Source organism: Colletotrichum abscissum, assembly GCF_030869225.1.
Source record: "Colletotrichum abscissum strain IMI 504890 chromosome Unknown Scaffold_23.1, whole genome shotgun sequence".
NCBI classification, from domain to species: domain Eukaryota; kingdom Fungi; phylum Ascomycota; class Sordariomycetes; order Glomerellales; family Glomerellaceae; genus Colletotrichum; species Colletotrichum abscissum.
This window is the reverse complement of record NW_026850132.1, coordinates 68,112-85,953: the sequence shown is the minus strand read 5'-3', so window position 1 is coordinate 85,953 and position 17,842 is coordinate 68,112. Positions and strand designations below refer to the sequence as shown.

The 17,842-nt window shown below is 53.3% G+C and overlaps 4 protein-coding genes across 4 annotated transcripts; 3 read left to right on the top strand and 1 right to left on the bottom strand.

Annotated features, from left to right (window-relative positions):
- Window positions 1-751: 751 nt before the first annotated feature.
- CABS01_09471 (RNA recognition domain-containing protein) lies at window positions 752-3,560 on the bottom strand (the record flags this gene model as incomplete). Its single annotated transcript, XM_060542828.1, has 6 exons — window positions 752-1,222; window positions 1,274-1,463; window positions 1,521-2,652; window positions 2,746-2,848; window positions 3,096-3,341; window positions 3,423-3,560. 6 exons carry the CDS (start codon window positions 3,558-3,560, stop codon window positions 752-754), a joined length of 2,280 nt encoding a protein of 759 aa, XP_060400044.1.
- A 3,200-nt stretch (window positions 3,561-6,760) lies between these two features.
- On the top strand, window positions 6,761-8,452 carry CABS01_09470 (citrate synthase; the record flags this gene model as incomplete). Its single annotated transcript, XM_060542827.1, has 5 exons — window positions 6,761-6,868; window positions 6,960-7,024; window positions 7,089-7,282; window positions 7,344-8,087; window positions 8,154-8,452. 5 exons carry the CDS (start codon window positions 6,761-6,763, stop codon window positions 8,450-8,452), a joined length of 1,410 nt encoding a protein of 469 aa, XP_060400043.1.
- Window positions 8,453-11,212: 2,760 nt separating this feature from the next.
- On the top strand, window positions 11,213-12,420 carry CABS01_09469 (mitochondrial DNA replication protein YHM2; the record flags this gene model as incomplete). The annotated part of the gene is made up of 3 exons (XM_060542826.1): window positions 11,213-11,438; window positions 11,631-12,303; window positions 12,366-12,420. 3 exons carry the CDS (start codon window positions 11,213-11,215, stop codon window positions 12,418-12,420), a joined length of 954 nt encoding a protein of 317 aa, XP_060400042.1.
- Window positions 12,421-14,943: 2,523 nt separating this feature from the next.
- Window positions 14,944-15,444, top strand: CABS01_09468 (uncharacterized protein; the record flags this gene model as incomplete). Its single annotated transcript, XM_060542825.1, has 1 exon — window positions 14,944-15,444. One exon carries the CDS (start codon window positions 14,944-14,946, stop codon window positions 15,442-15,444), a length of 501 nt encoding a protein of 166 aa, XP_060400041.1.
- Between the last annotated feature and the right edge of the window lie 2,398 nt (window positions 15,445-17,842).

Genomic DNA, 17,842 nt, shown 5'->3' with positions numbered 1-17,842 from the left:
TCGTGGTAAGATGATGCGTCACGTGTGGAAGGGATGGGTGATAAGGAGGGAAGGTACGGTTAGGTACCTAACAGTCAAATCCTTTCGGAATCAGGTGTCATGGCAGGGATGAACAACACCCGACTGGCTACCTAGTTTCATTCTTTCCCCAGCTACAGCTTCACGGGTTCTAGTGTCAGTATCCCACATGCAAATCTGGCGGTCATGTTGATGGGAGACTAGTCCTTCTTCGTAGCCAATGGCAGTAAGACGGTGCCTTCCATGTTACGGACTACCATTTGCCAATGTCTAAATCACCAGGGTGTCACAAAGCTTCACTGGACCAGATGTAGACTAAAACAGTCCTTTTCTTTTTGCTACGTTACAACGGGAATTCGAGTGAAAAATCACCCTACAACCAAGAACCAGTTTACCAAACCCTTGAAGCCCAAAAGCCAGCAAGACTACGATACGGTAAAGCATCATAGTGCGTGGGTATCGAAAAAAACAAAGTCCTGATCCACCCCCTTTCCTCTCCAAATGAGCTCAGTTACTTTTGGTATGGGTATTTCCTTTTCTCTCCTTGATATCCTTGCCCAGCTACCTCCCCCATATGAACGCCGGCCCAATGCACACATCCATGATTATCGCAGGCCAAAGGCCAAAGCTCGCGAGGGTCCAAAGGGACGTCGAAATGCAGAAGCAAATAAAGTATACCCCCTTCCATATACAACGCTCAGCGGATCCGAGAGGCCGCGCAGGAGAGAACAACTCAGTTGTCCTTGGCGGCCGGGAACGCGAAGCCGGGAGGGTACGCAGGCATGCCGTTGGGCAAGGTACCGATGCCATAGGGGAATTGCGGAAGCGGCTGAGAGTTGGCCGAAGAGAACTTCTTGTCGTCACGGCGCTGGTCACGGTCGCGGTCGCGGCCACGGCGCCAGCGACCGAGGTCCTCGCGGCTGTCGTCGCGTCCACCACTACGAGTAGAGCGAGGTCCGTGGTTGCCGCTCTTGTCGGTCTGCATGCGGCGGCTGATGGCCTTGGAGGAAACACCATTGCCAATCTCGATATCGGGCTCCTCAACGACCATACCCTCTTCGATGGGCTTACCGCCACTGCCTCCATACTCGGCGGTCAACATCCACTTGCGATCAGCCTCTGTAAGCTTGCTGATAGGAATGATGCTAACACCCGTACGGTAATCGCTACAGTCGCGCGGACCGAAGCCAACGCCCCAGCGGGTCTAGGTTGTGTCAGTCGAAATACTTGGTAGTCAGAGATCTTTGGGACTTACTCTCAGCTGCGACTCATCATCGTTCTGCGGCATGTTGCCGTTGGCACGCATCTCCATGCCATCCTTGGCACGAACGGCATCCTCGCGGGAGACCATCTTAACGAAGGCGTGTCGCTTGTCCTTGTTAACGATGCAAGACTGAACCTGGCCAAATCGAGTAAAGATGGCACGAAGCTCGTGCTCAGACTGGCTATAAAGGCTGTCAGTCAATGTTCAAATAAGTGAAAATGTTTACGGCTATACTTACTTGACACCGCCGACGAACAGGGTGCGGCTCAGAACCTTGATGTGTCCAGGCTTCAAGTTACGGTCATACTCAACCCACTTGGCATCCGAACCACGGCGCGAGTCACCATGACCACCTTGAGAAGCACTGTGGCTTCCATGGGGGCTACGCTGGCGGTACTCGCTACCATAGCGACCGTCTCTACTGTCGTGACGGCCTCGATCGGGGGAGCGATGTCCATAGTCGTAGCCATTGTCGCGGTCGTGAGAAGAACCACCCGAGTTCCAACGGCGGCCAGGCGATCTAGACCGGGTTGTACGTTCATATTTCCCATTTCCAGCTCCAGCTGAGGTACGAATGTAGCGACTTCCCTCGCTGGTGTCACTGGGCTGAACGGGACCACCCCATCCCTGACCACTGCCGTAGTAACTCTGGGCCGCGATGGGGAGTGGAGTAGATGTGGTAGAGGGCGTGGGTACAGGCGGTCCCGAAGGAGTAGCGCTGTTTTGATTGCTGGCAGCCGCAAGCGCTGCGACAATTTGCTCCGCGGTGAATCCCGAATTGGCAAACATCTGCATGAGAGCCATTTGCTGACCATTGACTCCCTGAGGAGGCTGAGGACCAGCTCCTGGAAACGGCAGTCCAACAGGAGGAGCCTGGGGCTGGCCTTGGGCGTATGCATACGGAGTCGCTGTGTTAGGGGGGCCACCGGGGAAAGGAGGCATAGAGTACGGAGCCTGGGGGAACTGGTTGACGGGAGGAGCTGGAGGCGGCGGCGGCGGTTGCTGCTGCTGCTGTGGCGTGGAGCTCTGTAGTCTAGAGAGCAAGTCTTGCAAGTTCTGAGGCACTGCGGGGGTCTGAGTCTGAGCCGGGGCGGGAGGCTGGATATGACCATGGGCCTGGCCGTAATTGTGGCCCTGATTGAAGTTCTGGCCATGTCCGTTACTCTGACTCTGGCTATTCTGCGGCTGGCCGTAGCTCTGGGTCTGAGGCTGGCTCTGGACGGACTGCGTAAGTTTGGCCAGATTGGCGATGATGCTGTTGGCATCAGCAGGACGGGGTTGAGCAGCCGGGGGAGCCGCGGATTTGGATCTGTAGCCCATGGCCTCGACCAAGCCTGGTGGGGGACTACCCTCAGGCGTGTAGGACTGAACTGAACGGGCAGAGGAGTCAGCAAATTGTAAACCCGGGCTAGCACAACGGAGGCGATGAAGCTTGTTGATCATCTGGTGGGATGGTGACATACTCGGGTCAGGCGAAGATTCGATCTTCCGCTGGAAATCATCGAGGACATCAGGAGAGAAAGTGGCAACTCTACGCCATATCTCGAGCAGCTTAAGCAATTTCTCCTACATAAAGGGCAGCAGTGTAAGTAGATTATTCAGCCATTTCAACAGAAAGCAAAGAACATATGGACATCAATGAACGTGTCCGAAAGAGTCTCAAGCGTTCACTCTCACATTGTCCGGTGTGAGGTAGATGAAAGGATGAAGGGCGAAAGACATCCCGGTCCATGTCGGAACCATTATGAGATATGCCAACACACAAAGTATTGTAGTAGAGGGTGCTTCGAAAACTGCAACATTTGATGCGTACCTTTTGGCCTTCGAGGCGCAACTGCACCATGTCACTGATGAGGGTGTGCATGAGACCGGTAATTCGGTGACAACCAGCGCCAAAGGTTCCATCTCTCGCAGAACCATCAACAGGCTGGCCGGACACTCTGGCTTGGTCAAGCCACTTGCGCATCACAGAGTCGATCACGTATAGGACTCCAAGCTTGTAAGGAGCAGAAAACTTCTTGAACGTGGTATACAGCTTCTGGATGAGAACCGACTCATTCTACAGAGAAAGTTTCGAGGTTAGTCTAGGTACTTGGCTAGGCGAGCGAGATGCGACGCTGCGTTCGATATCGTATCGTACCTGAATGTTGTCGACACAGATGGTAGTGATATTAGCAATGCGGTTGGCGGTGACACCAGGAGCCTTGTAATTCTGCATGGGTTCGAGGGCGGCTTCTAGCTCCGCCACAGCAGCGGCGGCAGAAGTCGGGGCAGCCATTCTGCAGGGCGCTCGCTGGCAACTAAGATATGGCGATGGCGATTGTGGTGTTTTTCCTCAGGAGTTTGTCTGCGAGCGAAGTACGATTGGGAAGGTAGATAGTTTGGTTTGGTTGTGGCGGGCAGGCTCGAGGCAAAACAGACGAAGTGCCAGTAGCTAGGGCTTCTTTTTTTTTTTGCTCTTTGCGGCTTGCAAGAAGGGTTGTTCAAGAAGAGGTTTACTGAGGGCGCGGGGAGGTACGCGACGTCCAGGAAGTGGAAGTAGTCAAGAGTAAAAGAGTGCCACGCTCTTTCCTAGAGTAAAATCAGGCAGGTACGTCCGGTCGCTCCTTCCCTCGATCAACAACTTTTTGTGTGTATTTTGTTTTACAGACCGCGCAGGCAGAAATAAGGTAGATATCCCAAAATGTCGCGCGACGGCAATGTGTCCAGCACTCTAAAGGTACGAATGGATCGAGTTCCTGGATTGGATGACTCTCTACTTTGTACGGACAGAGCGTGCGACGCCTTTTTTGACGAGTCGTCCCAAGGAGGTCACAGAGGAGAATTTTCAAGTGACAGGAGCCGTCGACGGTCTACTACTTGATTTGATTTCACCCACGGTCGGACTCTTGCGGTCCTCGAAGGCGAAATACGATGTTCGTCAGTATACGATGATAGTCTCGATGAATACAGTTATCTTATGCTGCCGACGGGATGGGCGTGATGCAGCGTCGCGCTGGAGAGGTTCGTCAGTTTTTCTGAGGGGGAAGGGGGAGTTGTGGTTGGAAAAGAAGAGATTCGGAAGTGGGGATGGAATGGAAGCTGGGACACATTTGGAGACGGCGCTGGAGGCTTGCCGTGCAGCAGGCGGTGGCACATGGCAGGTGAGGTCGGGTGTGCAGCGTGCCCATGATTACGGCTTTATTCTTGGAGACCAAAGCACCAATCAAAACCATTGGCATCTTTGTCATCAAAGTCATCAAGAGCAGGAGCTCACATCGTTTGCTGAGGTCGGGTGCCCAAGCTTCTTTCTGCCTAAGGCTAAAAGGGAAGTTGCTAAGGCACAGACCTTTTTGCTGACTAGCCGGTCCTCGAAGCGAGATGATGGTTCCACCGCCGAGGTTCTGCCGCGAGGAAGTACTACCTACGGTACGTAGAAGATGGACTGCACCGGAATGCTAAGGTAGACACGCTGGTGATGAGCTGGCATAATAAATAAGTGAGAAAGGCCCATTTGACACAGTCGTCTCAATTGCGCCAATATGGAAATAACAGGAGATGCTTTGGGTCCCGGCGCTTGAATTGGCCCAGATTGGCCAGAGCACCTTTCCACATTGGCGTCGCCGGCCCGGACATCAACGGGGAGAGCAAAGATCTTTGTTGTCACGCCCACCCACAATTATTTCTGCCAGTCTTCATATTGTTCTCATCCACATCCGTATGCGGACAATACCCACCTACTAAATTATCTGGAGAAGGTGTGATAGTTCCCCGGCAACACAACTCTGTTAATCAGAGCTGAAGTTGCCGGCAGACAGTTACGAAAATACTTCTTATCAGTAGGATCTAAACTTGAAGCTTGACAGATTCCTTTGCAATCGCTACAGCTTGTCAATAATACCGCACATACGATTATATCAATTTTACGTGATAGCCGGGATACATAATCACACCATCTGCCTTTGCCGTGGACGAGCGGAAGCCTCGTTCTACTTCATGTTGTACGGATACGTGACCAGTGTGAGCTTTCTCGGATGAGGCGGTCGAGCTGTGCCGTGGTTGGAAGTTCGCTCCAAGACAGGCAGGAGGGTCGAGAACGCAGTTTTGATTGGTCAAATGCCACACCTGCGGCGGGTTACGGAGCCTCGGAGCTGACGGGAGATGCGCGAGACAGGGCTCGGAGGAGAGCAACAACTTGCATCAACAAGTCCTCCATTGACTTTGGCTCCGGGCGGATACTTGCCAATGGCAACAGGAGCGCAAGCGCTGAGTCCGGACATGCACTTTGGCGAGGGCCAAATCTTAGTAAGAAAGCGTGAACTCGTGGGGGCCGGGCCGCGATCCCAAGTGCCTGGGAAGGTACACAGTCCCTTCTGAAGTTCAACCGTCGTCCAGTCTCACCGTGAGGCGCATTGTCCTTGGCTACCTTACCTTACCGCCGGGCTACCCACAAAGTCAAGGCTGCGATGTTGTGTTCAACAGATACTTGGAGTTTGGCTTCCGACCTTCGGACGAAGAGCGGATACTCCGAGAGAAGCCGCCCAGATATCCACTTATCTCGGCTTTTCGCGCGCAAGAACGGGGCGTTGTGATACGGGAGGTAAAACTGGAGACTGGAGCAACGACAAACTGGAGTGCGCGATGCAGATTTTCTGGTGGGGCCGACGAGGGACGCTACGTAAAAAGACGGAGACAGGTTCAGGGAGATTGAGATCCCAAGATTGACAGGATAGATTGATTGGAGTCGCCGGTTGGGGGGACCACGGGGGACACGGGGGGGCACTGGAGTCTTGGACACTTGTACATTACAGCCGGTACGTATCCTTTTCGCGTCTGCTCGCCTCGCCGGCGATTGTTTCTCCCTCGTTGCTTGAAGGCCGGGAGAGAGAGTCTTGACCTCAGGTATCAACGGTGTAGAGGTCGTCCGCCACCGCAATTGAAACCTGTCCGAGTAAGGCACACCGGTGTCAAGAAGCAAGGTAGGTGGTAGGTAGCTGGTCTGAAAGGAAGGGATGTCAACGGAGTGCCGGACGGCGGCTGAGCCTCTCAATCAATTCCTGTACGCCATCGCAGATTGAGCGCTATGGCGCGTGTTGAATACCTCGGAAGACGGGCCTGGACTCGACCTGCATTGGATCTGGGCAGCTTGAGAGCTCAAGGAAAAATTCCATGGTTGGACCGACGTTGGGGGAGCACCTAGGTAGACTGCTACACTGCAGGGCAACCGGCCGGAAGTCTAAGATGGATGGCAGATGTACCTGCAGCGCCAAAACACCTAGCGCAGATACCTCACCCTGCCTCATAGACAACCCGTATGCCCGCTGAGGTACATTGGTATTTCCGGCCACACCTGTGACGTGACCCCCCGAGGGCGGCCCCCCGGTCCAAGTGCGCCTTTGCTTCATATTTTTTTCTATCCCATTACCTGCGGCTTTTTTCTTTCCCTCCTTTCCGACTTTCATCCTTCACCAGTTCCTGAAGCCTCACGATACTCTCACAATGTCTGTAGCGCGTCTTTCCACCTCTGCTCTGAGGACTTCCCTCAGAGCCTCCCCTTTCAAGGTCTCGGCTTTCAACGCTGCCCGTTGCTACTCTTCCAAGAACCAGGTAAATTGCTGCTGCCGTCGCCGTTGTTTTCCTCCGGCCGTCCGGCCCTTCCTTACCTCGGGTATCGTGAAGCTGACACGTTCGCATCTAGACCTTGAAGGAGCGCTTCGCTGAGCTTCTCCCCGAGAAGATTGAGGAGGTCAAGGCTCTGAGAAAGTGAGTGCATAGCCATTGGGCCCCCTTATCGCAACCTCGACAACCGCTAACCTCGCCGTCGCAGAGAGCATGGCTCCAAGGTCATCGACAAGGTCACTCTTGACCAGGTTTACGGTGGTGCTCGTGGCATCAAGTGCCTCGTCTGGGAGGGTTCCGTTCTCGACGCTGAGGAGGGTATCCGTTTCCGCGGCAAGACCATTCCCGAGTGCCAGGAGCTCCTCCCCAAGGCTCCCGGTGGCAAGGAGCCCCTTCCTGAGGGTAAGTCTATGTGTCGCGACAATTTTCGCAGTGAATTCCCTTTGCTAACAAAACTTCAAAGGTCTCTTCTGGCTTCTCCTGACTGGCGAGGTCCCTACCGAGCAGCAGGTCCGCGACCTGTCTGCCGAGTGGGCCGCCCGCTCCGACATTCCCAAGTTCGTCGAGGAGCTGATCGACCACTGCCCTACCGACCTTCACCCCATGGCTCAGTTCTCCCTGGCCGTTACCGCCCTCGAGCACACCTCTTCGTTCGCCAAGGCCTACGCCAAGGGTGTCAACAAGAAGGACTACTGGGGATACACCTTTGAGGACTCCATGGACCTGATTGCCAAGCTGCCCACCATTGCCGCTCGCATCTACCAGAACGTCTTCAAGGGCGGCAAGGTCGCCGCTGTTGAGAAGGACAAGGATTACTCCTTCAACTTCGCCAACCAGCTCGGCTTCGGCAGCAACACCGACTTCGTCGAGCTGCTCCGTCTCTACCTCACCATCCACACTGACCACGAGGGTGGCAACGTCTCTGCCCACACCACCCACTTGGTCGGCAGTGCTCTGTCCTCCCCCTTCCTTTCCGTTGCTGCTGGTCTCAACGGTCTGGCCGGTCCTCTCCACGGTCTTGCCAACCAGGAGGTTCTCAACTGGCTCACTGAGATGAAGAAGTCCGTTGGCGACGACCTCAGCGACAAGGCCATCACCGACTACCTCTGGTCCACCCTGAACGCCGGCCGTGTCGTTCCCGGTTACGGCCACGCCGTCCTCCGCAAGACTGACCCCCGTTACTCTGCCCAGCGCAAGTTCGCCCAGGGTACGTATCCACCATGAATGACAATCCAGATTCGACGTAAGAATGAGAATACTGACAACCCTACAGAGAAGATGCCCAACGACCCCATGTTCCAGCTCGTCTCCCAGGTCTACAAGATCGCCCCCGAGGTCCTCACCCAGCACGGCAAGACCAAGAACCCCTACCCCAACGTCGACGCCCACTCCGGTGTCCTCCTCCAGTACTACGGTCTTACCGAGGCCAACTACTACACCGTCCTCTTCGGTGTTTCCCGCGCCATCGGTGTCCTTCCCCAGCTCATCATCGACCGCGCCCTCGGTGCCCCCATCGAGCGCCCCAAGTCCTTCTCCACTGCCAAGTGGGCCGAGCTTGTCAAGAAGATCTAAACGTGTACGCTTAGAAGAAGATGATGATGATGGCGGAAGAGAGAAAAACGGAGGCGCGCCTGCGGATGCAAGTAATTTTGCGTGCGCGGGAAAGGCATCAGGGTCGCATGAGCGATCAACAATAGACATGAAAGGCAGCGTGTTGTTTCAGTCAGGGTGGATAGAAAAGCTTTGGGCGATACCATCCACTGCGCTTGTACAATACCGAGAAGGGCTGCTTTTACCGGGAATTACTGGGTTGTTTTAGTTACCTTGGGGCCGAGGCTGGCTTGCGTCCGAATACACATTTACGAATTTGAAGTTATAAAGATGTTCCTTTACTTGCATTGATCCTTGCTTTACCATTTACTCGGTACACTGACCATGGTCTATTCTCGAAGCTTGGTGCGCATGATGCGACGATGTTGAACTTGAGACGGAGCGGGAAAGGGATGGATTTGCCGATGTCTGCGCGCCTCTGGACGTGACAGGCGAAGCCATGCGCGCAGCGTGGCGCCGCGATGCTTGGACACGCGGCCGGACTCGAGCTATGCAAGTTTTGGAGTCGAGCTTCTGCAGGCACGCGCACACCAGGAGTTCGTGTCACTTTCAAACTTGTGATGTCTTACATAATCTCAAACTACGGTACCACCTTGTACTGCATAATATCCGTCGTCTTACTGTATGTAATCCACACCTCCCCTCGGGTTGGTCATACCCCAATCGATGTCCGGCGTGGGAAAGACAGCTTTTGAGCCTTGAGTACTCCGTAAGAAAAGAGGAACCTGGTGCAGGAGCAAGTGGTTCCGGCTCAGGGATGCAGTTCCGGGTTTTGTGCAATGTGATGGAGTCGGATGGTTTAATTGGATAAGGGTTGAAGGCTTCTTACCGTGAGGCTGACACGGTGGTACTGGGAGATCTTACGGGGGGAGTAAATGGATGTTGATGGTTGTGGATTGCCAAAAAAGGGATTGTCGATTCTACGGCGTACGGCTGGTGAGTCTGAGAGATTAGAGCTTGATACCCAGTCAGAGGCGGGAATCGGAGGGAGGCAGTTTGGGACGGGGGCGGTTGAGGCTTTGGCAGTCGGAAGATCCCCACGGAATTTTGCGTTGAGCTCTCCAGATGGGGACAAGGCTGGAAGCTGTTGGGGAGGGTTGAGCTCCAAAAAAAGGACCCGGCGGGGCGCGTGGGCGCCTTCTTCGGTTTCTTGAATCTTTTGGTGCTCTTAGTGCCCGTTTTGGTGTTGGCGGAGAACCCACGGGCCAGTCCGTGGCACGGCGGACCTGTTGATGCGCGGCCTCGAGGTACGGACCCTGTTTTCTTCTGCGTGAGCTTCGAGCTTCCTTTTGTCTGGTTGAAATCCAATGTTGCAGGCGGCACAACTCCCTTCCCAAGCTGTGGCTGTAACGGGACTCACTGATGTGTGCCTTGTTATCTGAGGTGAGGTGAGGTAAGCAAGCCGCCGAGGGAATATTGGCTTGCTGCAGTTCATCCTCGTAAAAGTACCCGAAGGATAGCTGACATCGGATACGATTGTTTGTAGTGGATGTGTACATGCCAACAGCTCGTACCTGCTTCCAAAGCTGCTGCTAATACGACCAGATATACTTGGTAGTCAACTACGGATATACGCACTTCTAAATGAGGTCTATGAGCAGCACAATGCACAGGGAGAGAGGGACGATGAGAGGGAGCCGAGTCTTACAACAATGCTTGGACAGCCGGCATCGTCTCAAGTTATGGGCGCACACGTCTCACTTTTTATCGCATTCCCATCTCCATGCCACACACACTCTCTCCGAGCTGTCCAGGAAGCCGATCTACTGTAGGTATCTTTTGCTTGCCAGTAGGGACACAGAGTACTTCGTACTCAAAGATGCAAAGTACCGGCGGGAGACATGAGGTGCCCAGTCAAGCTTACATACGCTGCTACAACCATTGGGGGAGACTTCAGACAAGGGGCTCTCGGCCGCCCGTTATGCTTCAAGGGTTGGTTACCTGAGAGGAAACATCTAACTCTGTCTGGTCGTCTGTATCGCATATGCCCGTCCAACAACCATCTAATAGGTCGTCCGAGGTGATACTCGGGTGAATAGCCTAACCTAGGGCTGTCAGATCGGTCCTCCGATCAAGGCCAAGTCCAAGGCTAAAAAGCCCAATGGAGTCCAAAGTTGACCCGGTTCCAAGCTCATCAAAGCCCGCCCTAGGAAGATAGACTGGAGAGAGAGAGTGAGCATTGAGTGTGGGCTGGGACCAAAAAAATTGAGGAGCTCCAGCATTCAGGTAGCCCACCCCTGCCCCTGCCTTGCCTTTGCTCACTGTTCCCTCCCAAATCCACTCCAATTCCCACGTGCAAAAGGCGCCTGCTCCCACGTCCGCTCAGTCACGGAGAGCTCCTGCTTCTGTTTCTTCGGTTTCTTGTCACTGAGAACGCACGCTTCCACCCCCGAACTAGCAACCAAAACCAGTCCAGTCCCCCGGGCGCCTAACTTTCAAACGAACACATCTCTCCTCACCTCATACACAAAAGTCACCTGTGACCTCGGCCTTCCTCCGAGATACACCTATCAACACACAGCTCGAATATCCGAGGTCATTCCCAGCCCTTTTTTTTATCCCGCAACCTACCGCATTTTCCCCCATTCCTCGCTTGGCTCCATTCCCAAGCATCTACCCCGTACTTTCCATTAAACCTCCCGCCGCACCTCGCATCCCCCGCGAAGAAGCACCCTCCTCCCTTGGTCAGGGCCCCTTTCCGTCATCACAAGTAGCAGAGCCATGGTTGCCGTCGCCACTATGCCCGCCCCCATCGGGGAGCCCCAGAAGCTGGAGAAGAAGCCCGTCAAGTTCTCCAACTTGCTGTTGGGCGCCGGTCTGAACATGTTCGAGGTCACCACGCTTGGCCAGCCGCTCGAGGTCGTCAAGACCACCATGGCTGCCAACCGTGGCGACGGCTTTGGCACTGCCCTGGGCCGCATCTGGGGTCGTGGTGGTGTCCTTGGTTGTGAGTAAACTCCCCATCCTCAATTCCGATGATTCTCGTGATTCTCCGAGATGACGACTGGAAATCAATCCGTCAATCGAGCTGCTTATCGCGGCCCGGTTGATGGCCATTGATTGCTTGATGTCGAAGCTCTCTAGAAGACAAATCACTCCACAAGCAAGAAGCATCACTGACATTTCTCCTCCCTCATAGTTTACCAGGGTCTCATCCCCTGGGCCTGGATTGAAGCCTCCACCAAGGGCGCCGTCCTTCTCTTCGTCGCCTCCGAGGCCGAGTACTACGCACGCAACGCTGGTGCTTCCGAGTTTGGTGGTGGTATCATCGGTGGTATCACCGGTGGTGTTGCCCAGGCCTATGCCACCATGGGTTTCTGCACTTGCATGAAGACGGTCGAGATCACCAAGCACAAGGTTGCCTCCACTGGCGTCCCGCCTCCCAGCACCTTCCAGACCTTCATGGGTATCTACCGCAAGGAGGGTATCAGGGGCATCAACAAGGGTGTCAACGCCGTCGCTATCCGTCAGATGACCAACTGGGGCTCCCGTTTCGGTCTCTCTCGTCTGGCCGAGCAGGGCATCCGCGACGTAAGAGGCAAGAAGGACGGTGAGAAGCTCGCCGCCTGGGAGAAGATTCTTGCTTCCGGTCTCGGTGGTGGTCTGTCCGCCTGGAACCAGCCTATTGAGGTCATCCGTGTCGAGATGCAGAGCAAGAAGGAGGACCCCAACCGACCCAAGAAGATGACGGTCGGAAACACTTTCCGTTACATTTACTCCACCAACGGTATCTCCGGTCTCTACCGTGGTGTTGCTCCTCGTATTGGTCTCGGCGTTTGGCAGACGATTTGCATGGTTGCTTTGGGTGATATGTGAGTTGCCCCCACCCCTTTCGTCACATAACACGGACAGAACTAATCACTGGGAACTACAGGGCCAAGACTTACGTCGAGAAGGTCACCGGCGACAAGGTCACGGCTAAGCATTAAGATGGCGTTACATGGGGGAATTTAGACCAATACCTGGAATGGTCGTTGGACTGAGGATGGGGCTGGCTAGCTAACCTGGTCAAAGGCGGACTCCGTGTGGGGGAGCTGTTGTAGCTTACCTTACCAGTAGCACGGATGAATCCCGCCGTGGCCCCGTGCGAGTGACATCCCCGGGGCTCAGCGTCTGTATCTGTTCTTCATCTGGCTTTATGCTTATCTTAGAGACTACTCGTTATGGGCTGCATTTTGCGCCCTCAGAACCATATATAAAAGATTCGTAGACTTTGTTGTCTCTGCTGTTCGTGATAGTTTGTTACAAGTGGATTGGGAGTGAAGACAGGTACATCCCCACACTTACAGTACGGAACAAAGTCCGCTCGAGACCCGGGAATGAGGTTGCCTGGCTCCCGGACCGGCCGAGCGCAAGGAGTTCGGACGCGGGTCCGGGGGGAAGCTTGTTTACCCGCGCGGGCTGCGACTTTGACGGAGTCCACATCCGCTGAAACGCATCGTCGGCGCCGGTGGTGTGGTTCCCTCTCTCTCGCTGGGGTTCTGGCGGCGGCTGTGTGGTATTTGTGGAACGTATTCTCCCCGCTCCTTTCGTTGCATTGACAACATATCGTTCTATCAATGGACCTACCACGGTAAGCGGGTGTCTGGGGAGGTAAGAAAGCCTTCAGGGAGCTACTTCTAGGGAGAGCGAAGATGAGTGACAGCTGGTCGTGACGGGATATGCTTATACAGGTCTTTCTCATATCACGCTCACTTTCTATTGATCGAGTTGCTTTAGCTTACTGGGGAGGAGGGTTTGTCTGGCTTTCTCTCACAGATGGATCTTTTTGTGGGTTTCCTACGTTTGACCTCTTTCTTGCCTTACTTGCCTTATGAAATGATCAACGGTGTAATCATTCGACTTCGCTGTGTGATCTAGATTACGGGGATTCGTTAACGGTGTAAAATTCGTACTTTCCCTTGGGTTTCTCTTCGTGTTGGTGTATACACCATGTGCCAGTGGGGTGACAAGCCTGTCGGCTTGCACGAAGCCCGACATCGTACGTTGAACTGCGGATGGAGGTCGACTACGGGAGGGGTGTTTTATGGTTTGCCTTCACCCCTCCATGCTGGCCATCTACCATCAACATCACAATGAGGTCGTCTGGAAAGGTGGAACCATGCATGATATATGCATAGTCTAGAGTATCAGGTTCCTGTCGAGCGGGTAATAAGCTTTTCTGGTCTCATGTACCAGGGCGGAGCATAGATTTGGAAAGGGGAGCCGGCCAGTGGAGGCCTTCTGCAGCCTCGGGAGGATGGGGTACGAATTATTCTATGGCGGCAGATGTACGAAGCTCTTCGGGCTGAACTATGCGCGCGAAGAAGGAACATGGATGAGCGATTTTAGCTAAGCAACGGAATGAGGGACATGTAAGTCCAAATTTTGAACCGTGTAAAGTTCCGAACGTCGGGGAAGGCAGTAGACCCTGACGGATGATGTCTACGGGACATTCATACGGCGGCATGTACGTGTGAAGGCAAACATTTAAATTAAACATCTACGGTTTAGAAGCTAGACAGAAGATATAAATACTCCCCTTGGCTCTCCTAGACCGATAACCCAACGTCAATCGTTTGCTGTTAGATGAGCTGAGAAGGAGCACGCTACTTGTACGGGAGCGGAATGGGATAGTGAATGGCAGGATAATTGAACAATAAGCCAGTAGAACGGTGCCCAAAAATATGGCAGCACTGAGTTTCAAAGGAGGCGTCATCGGCGGATGGAGGCTATGTATGGCTGGGCCGCGGTTGCGGAAAATCATTTGATATATTGACAGCCGCTCAATGTTAATTGGGCCCTTTTCGCGTTAATCACTCAGGGTCCTCGATATCTTATTTCTTCTCCTCCTACGAAGTCTATTCCATTCTAGATAGTGAATATTGGAACGCAGACCACCCTGTTGGTATTTGGGGGATTCGAAGCCAACATGGGCAAGAATTTGGCGTGTAATTTTTGAAAAGTTTGGTCATCGCATAAAATAGTCCCCGTCAGGGAGGCGTCGGCATTCACAGATACATACTATGTTCTATTGTTCAATAGTATGTCCCAGGCTTCTCTTGTGCATGAAGTCACCAAGGTAGATGTCTCTAGAGAAGCATGAGCTTTCTCCGGACCCATTACCCAGTTCTCCCTGAGCCTCTCTCGCCTTCTGTAAAGGCGGCTTATTATATATCAGTCAGGCAACTGGCTAGCCAACTGAAAACCTTTTCTCGTTCTTGGTCGTCTAACGAAAAGCAACACCAAGTTCAGCCGCCTATCCATCCTCGACGTTTTCAACGTTCTTCTGGCACTTACATCAGAGCTGAAGGGCACAGAGACTCCCCCTTTTCAGCAAATAACGCGCCCACTCGTTCCATCTTTACAATCTTAGACGGACATTATCTACATCCTTCTCTCTCCCCATAATCAAACGGGTACAAATCTCATCAACTCAACCTTGACTTCGCCCAGACCCTTCTCCAAGAACCATGAAGTCCCCAATCACCCTCCTCCTCCTCTTCCTCGCCACGACGGCAACCCTCGTCTCGGCCATCAAACCAGGCGGCAAGGGCCCCATGAACATGCCGCGCGAGAGACAGCACATGTGGCAGCAGGTCGCCTGCAAGCGCGGCCACGGCAACACCTTTGTCACCCCCTTCAAGCTGACGGCCCTCGTCGACGAGGACGTCGGCGCCGTCTGCCACCGCCTCTGGCACAACCTCAAGCGCACCGACCTCGCGTGCGCGCTGCCCAGCAAGCCCGTCTGCGAGGACCGCGGCGACAAGTCGATCCAGGAGAAGAGGCTCTACTGGAGCTTCGACGTCTTCGCGACCTGCCCGGCCCTCGCCGTCGACTCGGCGTGGTACGAGAGCACGGGGAACATCTGGGGCAAGTCGAACTGCAACGAGGGCCTGTACATGTACGACGACCTGCCTGAGTTGCCGTTTCCTTATAAGAAGCAGCGTCCGACTGCGACTGGGACGGCTTGAGGGTTGTGCTTGGAGATAAGAATCTGGAAAGGCTTACGCCATACGATGAGATAACTTGGGGAGGAGGTGGTGACGCTATCAGTCAGATATTACGACAACTGGGGATGGGAGGTTGATGTTGGAATTCCCTGAGCGGGTTTGTGGACTGCTCTCTTCGTGGCTTCTCTTCGACTTGTGTTTTCCGATTTGTAGCGGGCTACTTGATGAGGTTTCTCATCAAGAGAGCCTCGTCATATCTTTCCGTGTTATTGATTATCCTGTACAACCTCCCATCTAGCCCCTCCCAGGATACTAGAACTCAAGCTAATAGTCGTCACTCTCGAATGGAAAGGAGGCATGAGATGAATCATCTGTGGCGAGCGTCTTCTCATTGTCAATGTTTACTGTCGATGGCAGTGATGATTTCAGTAGGTCAGAAAGGCGGGGGCCGATGAGTCAGAGGTATTGACATCTGTGGCTTGTTTGAAGCCATACCAACGAGCCTTGCGGAGAATCAAAGATATGATGATCTCAAAAAACATCTGCTTCCTAGAGGAAGCTTGTAGGTCTCTCACAGCTTTCGTGAACGAGTACGATCCACACATTATCTTGAGGGTAGGCAGACTAACAATATGCCTCCTTTTAACGTCGACCCGAAAGACCAAGCGAGTCTCCTCAAGAGCATCTTTCTTCCATTGCCTATGACCAGTCAGACCCCATCGCCATTGACTCATAAAAGGTTCCGTATGGTATAGTCCTCTTGCGGCGCTCTCCATAGCCTGGTCTTCAATATTTACGTAAACAAGGCGGTTATCGATGCCGGGTTCTAAACCTTGTTGTTGCGGTTTCCAAATAAAGAAACCCCTATCAACGCCGATTCGAACACGGAGCCTGTGAGTAATGTCAAGGTCACAGAGTGTCAGAGAAGGCAGTCGTAGAAGATGGGAGAATGATTAGATCAACACATCTCCAGCAATACGGAGCGCTGAAGTCCAGTTCATGTATGCTAATCCGGGTTTCACACTCTCGACCAGAACAATCATAGGCAAAGCCCATCTCGTATCGAAAGGCGAACCCTCGCCGAAAAAAAGTCAAACACTCAGACTTGCCCTCACAACATTCAATCGTATTTGAAGAGAAGGGAGCTAATTAGCCGAGCAGGTACGATTACAAGCCAATGACCATAGACCCCGTCCTCTCTGACATGCCCGGCAAGACGAGAGCAAGATGGCACTTCCATCCTCTCCAGTTCGTCAAACACGACAAACCACCCCTTTCCAATGCTCCAACAGTTATCAGTCTTGAACGTGATGCTGGCTCATCTCGCCTCATCTCACTTTGATACCTTGCCTGACAGCCCAAGAACTGACTTACACGCACACAAGCACAGCCGCAAAAATCTTCGGCCTCGCCAGAGCCACAAAGTCAAAAATCCAAAGTCAAAAGTCCAAACCCCCTTGTAGCCTCGCTCCCGGAGATTCTCGCATTCGCGAATCTGAGAAAGAAAGTATGGGATACCCGAGAGCCTTGATAGCGCATCCCAACGAAGGCTTACAACCACAGCCTCGACCATCCGAATCTCCATGGGCTAGTCAGCCAGCAAACCTCATTATGCATTGCATTGTCGGGCTGACTGAGATGACAGAGGTACAACTACGACCCAACCGACAACGAAATTCTCTCTCAAGTATCGGACGACAGAATCCCCGGCTCAAGACTGCGATCCCGTCTGCTCGGAGCGCCCTGATATCTGACGATATCCTCACTTGAACCTTCAATACCACCGCTCTCACTACGAGGCACAATCATCAGTCGGGTAAGAAGCACAAGGTTGATCGCAAAGTAGCAGCAATACCGGTAGGAGTCTGCTGCCATTCAATGCGCTCACGTGCCATTGCAAAGACCGACCAAACTCGAGAGTTCAAGTACGCAGCCGCACGTGTGAATCAACCCGATCTCAATAAACGTCACCGTAAAGAAAAAAAAACTGTACAGTTTTGCTAGTCCGGCCAGTCGGGTTCTAAACCACTGACACATGCCACATGGGACATTCCATTGGAGGAGAAGCCCATTCCAAACTCCATATCAAAATTTCTCCAATCTTCCTGCCCGTCGGGTATTTCCATAGAAAACCATAGCGCAGACATTTCATTTCTGCCTCAAAGTCCAAAAAAGTTTTCATCCCTACTTTATCTTTGGTTCGACCTCTCTCTCAATGTAAGCTTGGACGGAGAAGGACAAAGTCGCAGACACTGTGTACGAAGTACGGAGTAACAGGTTCTGCGACATGCCATGCCATGCCATCCCTTCCGTCTACAACCCAATCCACCCCGCAATATCAATGAAACTCGAAACGCGTCGGGCATGAAGGAAACAAAACGAAACGCATAAAATGGAAACGCTCTAGAATAGGGATGCC